At 45.2% G+C, this 16141-nt stretch overlaps 1 protein-coding gene across 17 annotated transcripts in view; it reads right to left on the bottom strand.

Moving 5' to 3' along the window:
* The window catches only part of ADGRL3 (adhesion G protein-coupled receptor L3), a 609412-nt gene that overhangs the window by 283543 nt on the left and 309728 nt on the right, over positions 1 to 16141 (bottom strand). For all 17 annotated transcript variants that reach the window (XM_029072997.2, XM_029072999.2, XM_029072998.2 and 14 more), the window contains one exon: positions 10746 to 10959. In XM_029072997.2, coding sequence (XP_028928830.1) covers positions 10746 to 10959 — 214 coding nt within the window. The remainder of the gene's footprint in view (positions 1 to 10745; positions 10960 to 16141) is intronic.

Below are 16141 nucleotides of genomic sequence, written 5' to 3'. Positions count from 1 at the left end.
CTTACAACAGTGCTTGACACACAGAAAGCGCTTAACAAATACCCTAATTATTATTATTAGTGTTTAAACAAATACCCCAACTCCCGAGCACTTGTTACGGAGTTCGGCACAGAATACGCCCTCGATAAATACTTCTGAGGGAACGATCGGCCCTTCCACCTTGGACTCGGTTGAACTCAGCTCTGCTGGCACTGTATCAGGGCTAACTGGTCCACCATTCAGGCGCTACACTTTGAGGGACACCTCTCCCTCCATACGTTTTGGTAGAGCAGATCCACCTGGGAAAACCTAGCCAATGAGGGTGGAAACAGCTCAAACCCCAACTCCTCTGGTTCATGGTTCAGGCCAGGCTGGGAAGGGAGGTATCTGCTAAGCACTTACTAAGTTCCGACTGTTGTATTAAGCACCGGGATACAAAGAAGCTCATCAGGGCAGAAGGAATCCCTAGCGCACAAGGGGCTCCCTGTCTACAGGTATTTAATCCCCAATTTACAGGTGAAGGAACTGAGGCACAGAGAAGTTAACTGACTTGTCTGTGCCTCACGGAGGACGGAAAAGTGTTAGGGAATGATGTACAGCACCGAGAAATAGCTCGTTCCCTCCACCTTCCCAACCGTCAAGCCAGCTTCGCAGCAGTTTTTCCCCCAGCCTCCATGCTACTCCAGGGCTAGCCCCGATTTCTATCACGTTTAATTCATATCTTTGAATGATCACTACTTATAATGGCTAAAGGTTCATTCTGTTTGTGAATCTTAAACGTCCGAGAAAAGGCTATTGGATTTCTTTAGATATTTTCACTTGTAATCATCACCCGCCACAATAATAATGTAGAACAACAATACTCATTGCCAGTCAACTTAGAGAACGCCTTATCGTACACTGCATTGCAGAGGAGGAGGCTGGAAAACAAGCCCTTGGAATCAAACGATACTAGTAGTGCCACAGGCGCCTGGGAGCATCCACTGAGTGAATACGCATGTTCCCTACCTGCAAGGAGCTTCCGGCCTACGAGGAAAACAGGCACAAATGAATAACATATAGGAGGAGGTAATCGAGTTTAAACAGTGGCCAGAGTTATCCGAGGAAGAAGGAAAAGCCAATGTGAGTGTGAGCTTGTGTTTCGATAGAATGCGTTGTTCTATATCAGACGTAATACCATTTCCTGTAATAAATACAGCACCGCAAGACGTCAAGGATATGACAGAGAGATTTTCCCCAGCCCGTGAGATTGTGCCTGATAAACCCAAGCGGGACTGATAATCCCCTTTCCGCTGTGTGTGCTCTGTTAAAATTGCTTTTCATTTAGGGAACAATTTTGTTTTGTTTTTTAGGTATTTGTTACGCACTTACTATGTGCCGGGCAGTTTACTAAGCACTAGGTATTTCCAGGCTAATTAGGGTGGACACAGTCCTTGTCCCCAATGGGACTCACAGTCTTAATTCCCATTTCACAGATGAGGTACATGAGGCACAGAAAAGTTAAGTGACTTACTCGAGGTTTGTCTTGCTATGTTTTTCCCCGAGGGTCTACTCAGTCCCCACTACGCCTGAGAGCTTCTCATCGTCTGAAGCACGTGCCTGAATCGATGTCCAGGTTTTCTTCCCAACTCTGTCCAATGTTCTGCATATTGTAACCTAGCTAATTGAAAAGTATTCATTAATGGATGGGACGGAAAGGCGGGGGAAAGGAAGCCTATCCTTAGAAAGTGAAACGGCTAACGAAACAGCAATTTAAACCCATGTGATTTCCATTCCTAGTGTTGGGGGGAAGTGGATTGAAAAAAAACAGCATTCAAATTGTATGTACAATTAAATATATGTTCTGTTTTATACTCTTTAGTGGTTCAGGAGCCAATTTAATTCAAAGTAACTGAGAAAGGAAACTGTATAAACCCCAAATAAAATTCAAAGATTACCCACCTCCTTTATGAAAAGATGGCCCCGGAGAGGTTGTTCCAATATATCGGTTGTGATGAGCTACAATTAAGACACGGATGCCTGTACTACAACCCAAAGGGGCCCTTACTTTCTCTGTCAAAGAGCACGCTGACTGGAAGAAGAACGCGCAAAATCGGGTCCCAAATGATTTGTGTGTTCTAACACAGTACACACTCAAAAAACACCACTGATTAATTATTAAGCACTTAACATGGGCTAGGTACTGTACTAAGGGCCGGGAAAAATACGCGGGTGGGAATTAGACATTGTCCCTGTCTCGGAGGCTCACAATCTAAAGATAAAATGGGGTGGGGACTGGTGACAGGATGCCTCAGGGAGATGAGACAAAACATCAGGACAAGACATAGCACTTTCCTTCTACCCCTGCAGGCCAGATAGGTGGCTCAAGCAGGCGAGAAGCCTAACATTGGGAATCTCAAAGATCCAGGGCCAGAAAAGTGCTCTAATGACTTTTCTTGTGTAGAAAACAGCCCAAATCCAGGACCGCTGGCAAGAACACTAACCCTAAAGCCCCCATTCTCCTGCACTGCAGTAGATAGGTGCTGACAACCACACCAAGCATAAGGGAGAAAAGCAGCCCTAACACTGTTTTGGGAGGGAATGAAAGAGGAGAGCAGGCAGGAAGTGGATAAAGAACAATGACCCAATTTATTTATTCTGCTTCCAGCTCTCCCCACTGTGCATTTTACCAGGACTGAAATTGCTATTTTAATAGGAAGGGATCGTGAGGTAAGTCATAATGCCGTGACAGATCATCCAATTAAAGAAGCAAATTGAAATTCTGTGAATTTTATTGGGGGGAGTGAGGGAGAGAGGCACTACGGAGAAAGAACATTTCCCATACCAACACGGACTATTCCATTTTAGTTTTTTGTGTCTTTTTTGGTAAAAGTTTTCTGGCAAGGAAACAGCTTCAGTCAATTCCCGATTATTATTCAAATTAGGCCTGATTCCTCTTTTCCTCCATTTCCCAAGGGCTCCTGGTCAAACAGAGAGCTTCCTGACATCAAAGAGAATACAGCAGCAGAAAAGGTCCACAAGCCTCTGAAGCAGAAGGGGCTTTTGGCTATACAGAAACGAAGAGGAAACTAAACTGGCCTTTGCCTTGCAGATCTATGAGAAAAGGGATCCAAAACATCTTCTAAGGAGTTAATGTTTTGCTTGGCCTGGGGGCTAGAAGCTTAGGACCCTCAGCACTTTTCTCTCTAAGTTACTTCCAGGTTTTGATGAAGACTCTCCGTGACTCTCCGTGATTCTATTTATTGCTATTGTTCTTGTCTGTCCTTCTCCCCCCATGAGACTGTAAGCCCGTCAGAGGGCAGGGACTGTCTCTATCTGGTACCGATTTGTACATTCCAAGCGCTTAGTACAGTGTTCTGCACATAGTAAGTAAGTATTAATAAATACTATTGAATGAATGAAATGAATGAATGACTCAGGTTCTCCAGGACATTTAGCGGGTCAGAATGACCTAAAATGATTAGTCCTCTGGGTAGCAATTCAAGTGGGAGGGAGGAACTGAGGGAGCATCCCAACAGCTCCTATCCAAAGGGCCCTCAACCCAACTGCTTCCAGAGAAAACAGGGTCACATACCCTCAACTGTAGACATGGAACATAGAATAAATTCCTACACCCTTTCTTTTCATTAGTTGGCCTTTCCATCTTGGAGAACGGGCACCAGAGTTAGGTTTTAGCCTTTTTGTTTACAAACAAAATACAACCACTACTTTGGGAACTGCACAATGCCTCTAAGATCTTGGCTCCTGCAACTCTTAATTAAAATTTGCCACCTAGACAGAGCTGATTTTATATTTACTGCATATTGTTTCAACTACTTCATCCTCACGTATCTGTACTATTACCAGATAAAGTCTTCCTACCGTTGTCCATTTTTCCTGCTCCACTACTTTGTAAATACTTCGGCTCCATCACAGTCTCTCCTTTTAGATATAAATTATTTGAGGACAGAAAAGAGTAAAGAAGAGTCAGAGGAGTCTGGGACTTAAGTTGGGAAGGAGACCCAATTTTTTTTCTTTGGTTTTTTTAGTATTTATTAAGGGCTTACTCTGTGTCAGTCACTGTTCTAAGAGCTGGGGTAGATACAAGGTCATTAATCAGGTCGGATACAATCCATGTCCCGCATGGGGCTCTCAGTCTTAATCCCATGAGGTAACTCAGACACAGAGAAGTGTCTGTGTCTTGCCCAAGGTCACAGAGCAGACAAGTGGCAGAGCCGGGATTAGAACTCAGATCCTTCTGACTCCCTGGCCCTTGCTCTACCTACTAGGCCATGCTGCTTCTCTTACGTAGATTCAAGTCCTATCTCTGACAATAGCTTGCTCTGTAGCGATGGGCAAGGGGTCATAGGGAAGCAGCGTGGCCTAGGGGAAAGAACATCGGCCCGGAGTCAGAGGAACCGGGTTCTAACATGGCGATGAGATATCCTCTCTCTCTACCCCTTAGATTCTGAGCCCGTGATGGATGGGTAGGGACAGGGTCTGCTCTGATTGACTTGAGTAACTACCCTAACGCTGAGCAAAGATCTTGGCATCATGCAGCACTTAAGTAGCATTTACAAAAAGGGAAATTGAGAGGATAGGAGCCCAAGATCTAAAAATGGATGAAAATCCCTATCCCTGCTTCTCGCCAATAAAAGTCAACTACGCCACTGAGTCAAAACCAATATTTTCACCTCTCTCCCTGTGACACACGAAGTCACCCACAGCAACTCAGCGAAAAGGAACTGGGGATCAGCGATCAATCAATATTTGCCGAACACCCTCCTCGTGCCCGGCAGGGCCCTCGGAGCTATAATCCGGGGTGCTTATCTCGGAGGGAAATGTTCCAGGAGGATCCACTCTGGCGGAGACTATAGACAAATACCCTCTCAATGTACTCCCCTAAGTCTTCCTGCTAGTAACCCTTCTACCTCATAAACTGGGAGTTGTTGAAATATAAATGTGGCTCTTGAGTTAGCTGATGAAGGCACAGTGGGGCCTCAGTTACATAACTGCTCTTCCCATACGCCCGTGTTGAGGAGCTACATACGCTCGTTATACCGTTACAGGTGCCGATCTGTCGATCTCACACGTGATCAGCAGAGATTGTCGGAAGTGCCGAGGGGTAATGGATCCAAAGATGCGATCCTGCCTATTAGACTTCAGCTGGGATGCGAATTGAGCTTTACGACTCTGCATAAATCGTGGCTATTGTTTTACGTTGATGAATAGTTGCATGTAATGAAAACTGTCTGAAATACTTTATTTTCATTAAATTCACTGTATAAATCGACATATTTTGTGCCATTTTTCTTCATTTAGAAAATACATTTTGAATGTGTTTTCACTGGCCCTCTCTTGGGAGACTCCTAATCGTTGACCGGGAGAGGAGATGAAAGATGGGTAAGAGAAATTTTTAAGACTGGCGTGGCACCTGGGAGAAGAAAATCTGGAAGGAAAGTGGCAGATACCTCATGCCAGCCAGAGAAACCTAACAAAACCTCTCCACTAGACTGCAAGCTCCTTAAAGGGAGGAATCGTGTCTTCTAACTCTTTGGTTCTCTTCGAAGAGCTTAGTACAGTGTCTGCACATGGTGGAGGGGCAACATGAGGAATTAAAAAGCCCTTATTACTGAATCGTTGATTGAAACTTACCACCAACCAGCACATATGGACTAGTTTCAAGAGTTGAGTTAAAAGAAAGATCATTCTACATGAAGATACTTGGAAGATCTAGAGGGGTTTTTACACCACTTCCAAAGCATCTGAGTGAATTAGATGAATAGGAATGGTATCATCACATTACTATAGTCATGAATACTATATGAATACTATATGAATACTATAGTCATGAATGAGATATGTATCTCCCCTGTAAGTCCTTGTGGGCAGGAAAACACAAGATTTATCAGCGGTGTACTGTCCCAAAAGCGGAATAATAATAATGATTATGGTATTTGTTCAGCGCTTACTATGTGCCGAGCACTGTTCTAAGCGCTGGGGTAGACAGAAGGTAATCAGGTTGTACCATGTGAGGCTCACAGTTTAATCCCCATTTTAGAGATAACAGGCCCAGAGAAGTTAAGTGACTTGCCCAAGGTCAGACAGCAGACAAGTGGTGGAGCCGGGATTAGAACCCACGACCTCTGATTCCCAAGCTCGAGCTCTTTCCGCTGAGCCACGCCGCTTCTCGTTCTCTGAATGCCGTTATCAAATCAATCGATCAAAGGTATTTACTGAGTGCTTACCGTGAGCAGAGCACTGTACTGAGCGTTTGAGAAAGAACAATATAACACAGTTGGTAGACGGGATCACTGCCCACCAGAGGCACTCCATCAATACTGTCCTATGACTACTTCAACCTCAAAACCTCCTCCTTTCCACTCAGTCTCCCAGGCTGCTTCAGGGACTATGTGGTGCAGGTGATTAGGCCATGTGAGAGTTTACCCCACCCCCAAATACATCGCGACTTGAGCCGTTGTCCCGGCGGCCGAAAACCTGGGAACGGGGGTCACAGCCGCCGATTCCCCAGCTGCTATGCGACGTTTCTTCATTCATTCGATTCATTCAAGGGTATTTATTCTGCGCTTACTGGGTGCAGCAGGCCGTGCTTAGCGCTTGAGAGAGTACAATATAACTCACGTATACCCTACTCCCAGCGAGCTTACAGTCTAGTGGAGGAGAAAGACATTCATATAAACTTTGCGAGTGAAGCTCCTAATGATCAGGGATTGTGTCGAACAACATCGATTTATTGTACTTCTCCAAGTGTTTAGTACAGCACTCAGTAAGCACTCAGTCTAGTAATATGCACATAGTAAGCACTCAATAAATACTACTGATGCGTGCTCAGATCCCAGCAGTGGAGCTCCAGGGCTCCAACTCAAATCTCCTCTGTGTTAGAGCCAGGAATGACTCTGAAACCCCGGAGTTGGCTCCCAGCAATTATTTCCCATGGATTTTTTTAAAAAGTATTTTAACTACCGCGATGGACTGCCGGTGCGTGTAGCCCACCTGCTCCGCAGCTCCAGAGGGTCCATTAGATTTTATTTTACTTTCACAACAGGCACCAGATTAAGGGCTTACGTTTGGAGCCATTAATGATCTCAACAGGAGAATGATAACAATTCCACTGGAAATCGTAGGGAGACCAGGAAATCTGGCAGTTGTGGAGCTGCCGTCCATGTTACAGAAACATATGACCAGAGGGTCCGTTCTGGCGGCATGCGTCGGCCGTGCTGGATTGTTGAACCTCAACGAGAGAGAATTAGCAATGGGAAAATCACCTCTCGCACTGCACGAGATCTGGGTCACTGAGATATCAAGGTGTGATGGACAGATTGTGATCATTTTAGGGGTACGGACTATGAGTCCCATGAGAGACAGGGATTGAGCCCAATACATTTCACTTCTACCTACCCTAGCACTTAGTAGAATGGTGGCAATGTGGCCTGACCTAGTAGATAAAGCACAGGCTTGGGAGTCAGAGGACCTGGGTTCCGATCCTGGCTCCACCACGCACCTGATGTCTGATTTTGGGCAAGTCACAACTTCTCTGTCCCTCAGTTGCCTCATTTGTAAAATTGGGATTCAATAGCTGTTTTCCCTCCTAGTTAGACTCTCCCCCGTCTACATAATCCCAAGCACTTAGTACAGTGCTTTGCACATAGTAAGCATTCAATAAATAATATTAATAAAAATAATGGTGCTTGGAACCTAAATACCAGAGAAATGTCTAAACACCACCATTTTCATTCCTATTATCATTAATGAGATACGCAAGCAATAACATACATGCTCTCATTAAATTATTGGGGAGTGAGGGGTGGTGAGCCTAACCCTGACACAACACAATCTATATTGCTTGGAAAATCTTGGTAGAAAATAAAACATTTCACTCACTAACATCTGCCTCTTCAAGAGAACAGATCAATCCCACTGTTTCACATTTGTTAAATTTCTCAATAGGACAGTGCTGTTAGCAGGCATGCCAAGAATATTTTTTTTCTCAATCCCCCATGCCTTTAATCAATAAACGTCATGTTCTTGTGTTACCATCTTTCTATTAGCAATGTTAATTTGAACACCTACTAAACCCCCATGCTATTACTCATCATTTTCTATGTACTTTGGCCATTTCACAAGGACAAAGTCGCTGGGGGACCACAAAATTATTGGCACAAGACAACCAGTGAAGCAGGAATAGTTGTATGGAAATAATGAAGACTATGCTTTTTTTTTGCGGTGTTTACCGAATCACAAAGAAGCACTCCTTTTTGCAATGCCACCAGTATTTAACTGAATATGAAAAGGAGTTTGTGAATAAAGCTGCTTTTAATAGATAACGGCGAGGTGGACGGTGTTTTGACTCAATTATTTCCCTGGGTAATCAGCTGCCTAATGGTCAATCATTCCAAATGTACTCTCTGCATTTAAGACAAGGTTCCTTTGGACGGGAAAGCTCTGAAGACAAACATTTGCAAGGTTACCTCGATCCTTGAATCCTGGACAAGAGTGGCAGGTTTGGATCTGAACCTCAATCAACCTAAGTTAGTCAGTCAGTCAATTGTATTTATTGTGTGCTCACTGTGTTCAGAGCACTGAACTAGGAGCACGAGAGACTATATTATAATAACGTAACACACACAGTCAGTCCCTGCCCACAGCAAGCCTACAGTCCAGAGGACAAGCTGACAGTCTAGAGGTGAAAACCAATGGATCCTAGCGAGAAACTACAAGGGATTAATTACAAGATTTCTTTTAACCCAAAAGAGACACTTTAATCAATTGTATTCATTGGCCTTATCTCAAACAAATCTTTATGAGAGAGAACCTTTTTGTGACTTAAGGCACGTAACTGTATAGTTCCCTAAAACCTGTTTGAGTGCTTTGCCCTGATAAGGATATGGGTCATTTTAAATCGGTCCTGCTGCTTCAGACTCTTCTTTGAGCTGGCAAATAATACGGAATGGAGATGGCATTTAGATTCCCATTTCTGAGTGTTAGGGAACAGAGTGAGCTTCCTTGGGCTACATCAGAAGGAGAGGGGAGAGAAAAGAGATCACAACTAGGAGGTAAAAGAAGCCTTGGCACTTAAGGAGGCAGCCTACTCCGTGGGAAGGCTAGAAGGGAGAAGCAGAAATAACAAAAACAACAATTCCACTAACAACAGTAAGCTGAGGATCTGGAGGGGGAAGGGATACCTAGGTGCAATCTAACACGGACGAACTTTGTAACTCCAAATACTAGCATGTGGAGAGGCAGGAATAAATATATCACATGATGACAGTGGTACTATTTGCTAAGTGCCATGATGGTACTTGTTAAGCGTTTACTATTTGCCAGGCACTGTTCTAAGCCCTGGGGTAGATACAAGTCAATCAGGTTGGACACAGTCCCTGTCCCACGTGGGGCTCACACTCTTAATCCCCATTTTACAGATGAGGTAACTGAGGCCCAGAGATATCAAGTGATTTGCCCAGGGTCCCAGAGCAGACGTGTGGCAGGGGTCAGGATTAGAACCCAGGTCTTTCTGACTCCCAGCCCGTGCTCTATCCTCTCAGCCAAGTATGTGCCAAGCACTGCATGTACACTCACTCATTAGATCGCAAACTCCTCGTAGTCAGGGAACACGCCACTTTTCTGTCTGTACTTCCAAGGGCTCAGTACGGTGCACTAGGAAGGAGCGTGGCCTAGTGGAAAGAACACGGGCTTGGGAGTCAGAACACCCGGTTGTCCAACTTTTCTGCTTCGTGGCTTTGAACGAGTCACTTAACTTCTGTGGGTCTCGGTTTCCTTGTTTGGAAAAGGAGTCGTCGATAACTATTCCCCTTTTAACTCAGAACAAGAGACCATATGGGACAGGGACTGTGTCCAATCGGATTAACTTGTATCTATCCTAGCACTTAATAAATAGTAAGTGCTTAACAAACACGGCAATTATCGCCACTATTATTGTACCGTGTGGACAATCCATAAATAGTATTACTGCTACTTCTGCTGCTCATTATTTATTTAACTTCTGTCTCCACCTCCAGCTCGCGGTGGACGGGGAGCTTGCCGGCCGATTAGCGTACTGTACGCTCTCAAGCACTTAGTACATAATAAGGACTTAGTGAGCGCTCACTGAATGAATGCGAGTCTCTACAAATGACTAGGTACTCAGTCCTACCTGAACGTACGTTTTGATGTCATGACTTGGATGTAACAAGACAGCAGAATAAAGAAACCACAACAGGTATCTGTCCTTGTGGAACACGATCCCCATATTGGCACAGGTGTATTTGGAGTAGGAAGAAATGGACATGAGTGTGCTCGGGGGGTCGGTCACAACGGGCACGCGTGGGCTTGTGGTGTTGGTCACAACCGGTGGTGCTGCTGTTGCATTTTCCAGCCTCTTCCACAGTCCGATGAAACTAAATGCTTCTGGACTTTGCGGGTGTTTTTGCATTATTTTTTAATTTTTGCAACTCCGCAGCATCTAACACAGTAAAATCATGACGAAGGGCCAAGGAGTCAAGCACTCTCCTATTGGCTGGTTAATCATAAAGGACTTGGGATTGAAAAAGTTAGTCACGGTAGTAGCTTCAAACTACCCACCCCGAATCTGAAGAATTTCCTCCGAATCGGTGATTAAGCTAACGCAATCCGCCCAGAACACAAGGTGTTTCGAGTCCCGAACTCCCCGCGACTGAAACAACTCGTTTTCGATCGATGTAATCCAAGTAACGTGCTTCCACGCACACGGGACAGCTTTAATCTGGAGAAGAGAAAGTTAAGCACCGTACCTCTGAGACATGATCTTATAGGCATCAGGCAGATAACAGCGGATATTCTCCATCTGAGCGGGGTCGGAATCGCAGATTTTGTCATCTGTCCTCCCGTAGTTGGCACTTTCAATCATGATGACGTCGGTTCCCGGACAGCGAAGCTCTATGGGGTAGCTCTCGCAAGACAGTTCCCTGCGGACCACAGCCATGGGAATGGGGGCACGGCTGAAAGCTGGGGACGAGAGAAGGAATGGTGAGTCGAGATGAGCGGCCACCCGGGGGAAATGGTGGAGTCCACCTGAAAAGCCCCTCGCTGGACGAGACTCTCGGTGGTTCGCCGAACTGGGGACCCATGGAAGGTTCTACCTTGCTGTACGTTTTCCAAGGGTTTCTCTTCCCTCCCAGGACAGTTTTTATCTTATCTTAGCTTGCAGAAGAAGTGAGGAGAAGTACTTCAAAAAGAATCACAGGATTGGATACTTTATTAAGATGGCTTTTTCTCCTAAGAAAAGGATAATGGTTTTGGTTTTTAAAAATGGCTTTTTAGGGTTGTGGGGATTTTTTGTCTTTCAGCAGCTGGGAAGGAAATTGCGGGGCTTGAGACGTGGCAAATGGATTATGATCTAAACATTTCTAGCTTCATTATTCACTCTGCTCCCCTTCAAAGCCTTATTGAGGATACATCCTCTCCAAGAGGCCTTCCCTTACTAAGCCCCCCTCCCTTCTTCTCCAACTCAATAATAATAATGTATTTGTTAAGTGCTTACTACGTGCACAGCACTGTTCTAAGTGCTGGGGTAGATACAGGGTCATCAGGTTGTCCCAAGTGAGGCTCACAGTCTTCATCCCCATTTTACCGATAAGGTAACCTAGCCACCGAGAAGTCAGGTGACTTGCCCAAAGTCACACAGCTGACAGGTGGGGGAGCCGGGATTAGAACCCATGACCTCTGACTCCTAAGCCCGGGTTCTTACACTGCTTCTGTGTCTTCCTGACTTGTTCCCTTTGCTCATCCTCCCTCCCAGCTCCACAGCACTTTTGTACATGTCTGTCATTTATTTCTAGTAATGTCTATCTTCATCTATAGACTGTAAGCTCGTCATGGGCAGGGAATGTGTTTCTTCATGGTTGTATTGTACTCTCCTAAGTGCTTAGTGCAGTGCTCTGCACACAGTTCAATGAATAGAACTGAATGATGAATGAACGAAGTCAATCATGTACGAGTATCTGTTGGATTCTTACACCATGAAGTAGGCTTCCTTCTCCAGTGCTTACTGGAGAGGCAGTGCGGGCTAGTGGATAGAGCATGGGCTCGGGAGTCAGAAGGACCTGGTTCTAATCCCAGTTCCACCACTTCTTTGTGGTGTGACCTTGGACAAGTCACTTCACTTCTCTGGGCCTCAGTTCCATCCTCTGTAAAGCGGGAATTAAGTCTGTGAGCCACATGTGGGACAGGAACTGTGTCCAACCGGATTAGCTCGAGTCTACCCCAGTGCTTAGTACAGTGCCTGGCACATAGCACTTAAATACCACAATTGTCATTATTATTATCATTAAACCTCTGATCGCAAAGTGCTTTAATGGTTCAATTAAGAATAAATTGGACATGGATCCTATCCTTCAATAGTATCTACTGAGCATTTACTGTGTGCAGAGCACTGTAATAATAATAACGATGGCATTTCTTAAGCGTTTACTATGTGCCAAGCACTGTTCTAAGCGCTGGGGAGGATACAAGGGGAGTGGGGCTCACAGTCTTAATCCCCATTTTACAGATGAGGGAACTGAGGTCCAGAGAAGTCAAGTGACTTGCCCAAAGTCACGCCGCTGAGAAGCGGCGGAGCCGGGATTTGAACCCACGATCTCTGACTCCCCAGCCCGTGCTCTTTCCACTGAGCCGCGCTGCTTCTCTACTAAGCTAAGTGCTTCTGTACTAAGCACTTGGGAGAGTCCAGTGCAACAATAAACAGGTACATTCTCTGCCCACAATTAGCTTACTGCCTAGAGGCTCCTCAAGAAGCTCCCAATCCAAAAGTAGGGGCAGGGAGGGCGAACGCCACTTGGGGCAAGATGGAAACGCTAAAGCTGCCTCGTGGATGTTAAATAGTGGGAGAGGACACTGACGTGCAAACTCGCAAAATCACACACACAAAAAAATCTTACATTTCTGCTCCGCAAACTCTACCATCTGCCCGCTCACTACTGGGAACGATTCAAGATGGGACCGGCCCTCTCTTCTAGAGATACCACAGAATCAATCATACTTAGGATCATTTGGTCACACACTCTGCTCATTTTAAACAGTGAACCTGACACTATTGTTTGAAATTCTGCCATCGCCAGGGGAATATAGGTCAAGAGATTCCTGAACTCTGAGTAAAGAGCCCTTGACTGAAAACAAAGTTGCAGTTCATCCATCCTTCCGGTTTCCGCCTAGTTCCGCATCGGGGGAAGGTCACCGGCTTACCAGACTAAAATGTAAGGCAGTGATGGAAAATCAGAGAGAGAAAGCTGTGCATAAGGAATTCTGCTCGAATCATTCTAGATTTTCTGGCATAGGTACCCGGTGATAATTGCATTCCGGGCCACACAGGGACGGTTGCGTTTTCAGAAACGCAAGGGGAAAAGCTATCCGTGTCATAATGAAGATGAAAAAGCCCTAAGGTGTCGATTTATGCTCTCACGAGTAGACGAGGCAGAAACGGCCCCGGTGGGCCATAGGCAAAGTGTCAAGAATGAAAAATGGAGGGGAAAGAAAAGGCACCCGTTGCCAGAACCCAATTCCAAAAATCTCCCAATTTCCAAAAGGAAAGCTGGGATCGTTCCCCAGACATAGGATTTTCCAGGTCACTCGATGAGCCTTCCCTTTCTTTCTCTTCGAGGTGACAGGAGTCCTTCTCATTCTCAACAGAGGTAATGAGATGATGAGTATTCGCTAAATCAAAACCATTGTGAGGATGTGTTTTCTGGTCATGGTAAAGCTACACTAAGTCAAAGGTATCATCTGCCACAGAAATATCCTTCACTCAGACAACAAAATAGGAAATCTGCAACCTTACCCAAGAACACGTAGCTCTGAGACAGATTATGAGGTCTTTACCAAGATGCGCTGTTTTATGTCAGTTTCCCCCCTTTATTCATTCATTCAATAGTATTTATTGAGCGCTTACTATGTGCAGAGCACTGTACTAAGCGCTTGGGATGAACAAGTCGGCAACAGATAGAGACAGTCCCTGCCGTTTGACGGGCTTACGGTCTAATCGGGCAAGGGCAAGCTCCTTATAGGCAGACAATTTGTGACTCACCTGTTCCCTACTGCCCAAGTGCATTACGCCAATAGGCCCTTAATAAATATTACTACTAAAATTATTCCTTCTATTACAACTATTACAGCACAGTGTAGATTACTGTGAAGAGCCCAGAAAGGCAGTAGAGAAGCCTGAGTTCTAATTTTAGCTTTCCCACTTACCTGCTATACGACCTAGGATAAGTCATATAACAATAATAACAACAATAACAACAATAATAATTATTGTGGTATTTCTAAAGCGCTTTCTACGTGTCAGACACTGGACTAAGGGCTGGAACAACAATAATAATTATTGCGGTATTTCTTAAGCGCTTTCTGTGTGTCAGACACTGGACTAAGCGCTGGAGTGGACACAAGATAATTGGGTCGGACTAGAGCCCCTGTCCCACAGAGGGCTCACAATCTGAACCCGCATTTTACAATTTAGAAAACTGAGGCACAGAGAAGGTAAGTGACTTGCCCAAGGTCACACAGGCAGGTGGTGGAAGCGGGATTAGAACCCAGGTGCTCTGACTCCCAGGCCCGAGCTTTTTCCACTAGGCCAGGCTGCTCCTTTTAACCTCTCGGTGCCTCAGTTTCCTCACAGGTAAAATGGAGATAAAATGCACGACCTCCCTCTTAAACTGTAGGCTTCATGTGGGACAGGGACTATGTGATGTGACTCTATCGCATCCACCTCAGTGCTAAGCACAGCGATTGGCACAGAACCATATCGTTCATGAGTGCCTTTCGGGAAGCAGCGCAGACTACAGGATAGAGCACGGGCCTGGGAGTCAGAAGGTCCTGGGTTCTAATCCCGACTCAGCTACTCGTCTGCTGTATGACCTTAGGCAAGTCACTCACTTCTCTGTGCTTCAGTTACCTCATCTGTAAAATGAGGATGAAAACTCGGAGCACAGTGTGGGACAGGGACTGTGTCTAACTCAATTACCTTGTTTCTACTCCAGCGTTTAGTACAGTACCCGGGACACACTGTGCACTTAAATACTATTATTATTATTATATTGGACACCCAGTTATCAACAAATGTTGCTATTGCTACATAATTTTGCATTTATCTTCCTTTTACAAATAGGAACTGTAACTCCAAAGTTATTAAGACTATGGATTGCAGCCCAGATGCTTGGCTTCGAAGGGGTCAAGGGCTGAAGGTCTCCATCCCACCCGAAACCGTGAGAGAGTGACAAACTGCACTCGGTAGGTGACGGATATCAGTTTTTCAAATGGGCTTTACAAGAAGGCGGTGTAGGACATCAGTTCATTACACATTTAAAATTAGTTTTAACTAAACTGCAACCGAATTTCAGCTGGCCAAATGTTCGCCTCCAAAGAGCCAAAGTCCCCTTGGCCACTAACAAAGTAATAAATCGGGAGAATTTGATCAGCGGGGCAGGGCAGATCCGTGGGAATGATGATTAATGGCTTTACTTCTGTTGGGAACCATTTAGATGTTCGTAGGTGAGCAATGCCTCTCAAGCCTACACATCTGTAATGTATTTATATTAATGTCTGTCTTCCCTTCTAGACTGCAAGCCTGTTGTGGGCAGGGAATGTGTCCGTTTATTGTGCCTCTCAAGCCTACATATCTGTAATATATTTATATTAATGTCTGTCTCCCCTTCTAGACCATCAGCCTGTTGTGGGCAGGGAATGTGTCCGTTTCTTGTTACACCGTTCTCTCCCAAGTGTACGAAGTAGGTGCTCAGTAAATTCGACTGACTGAATCAATAAAGCCTCTATTTTACCACCCCAAGTGGTTGGCCCCGTACCTGGCACTGAAAAGGCGCTCAATAAATCCCCCCACCCAACTCCCACGACTCATTCTCATGCACGGCCCCTTTCTACAGGCCTCTGCTTCCTTACGGCTACCTTGGGACGGGGACACACACACATATCTGTAACTGTATATATCCGTAATTTATCTATTTATTCATTTATATTAACGTCTGTCTCCCCCTCTAGAGTGTGAGCTCATTGAGGGCAGGAATGTGCCTGTTTGCTGTTTTAGTGCACTCTCCCAAGCGCTCAGTACAGTGCTTTGCACACTGTAAGTGGTCAATAAATGTGACTGAACGAATGAATGACATGCAGCCCAAAGTGCTAT

Source organism: Ornithorhynchus anatinus, chromosome 10 (genome assembly GCF_004115215.2).
Source record: "Ornithorhynchus anatinus isolate Pmale09 chromosome 10, mOrnAna1.pri.v4, whole genome shotgun sequence".
Classification (NCBI taxonomy): Eukaryota; Metazoa; Chordata; class Mammalia; order Monotremata; family Ornithorhynchidae; genus Ornithorhynchus; species Ornithorhynchus anatinus.
Note: the sequence above shows the minus strand (reverse complement) of the source record. Positions and strands in the feature narration are given on the sequence as shown.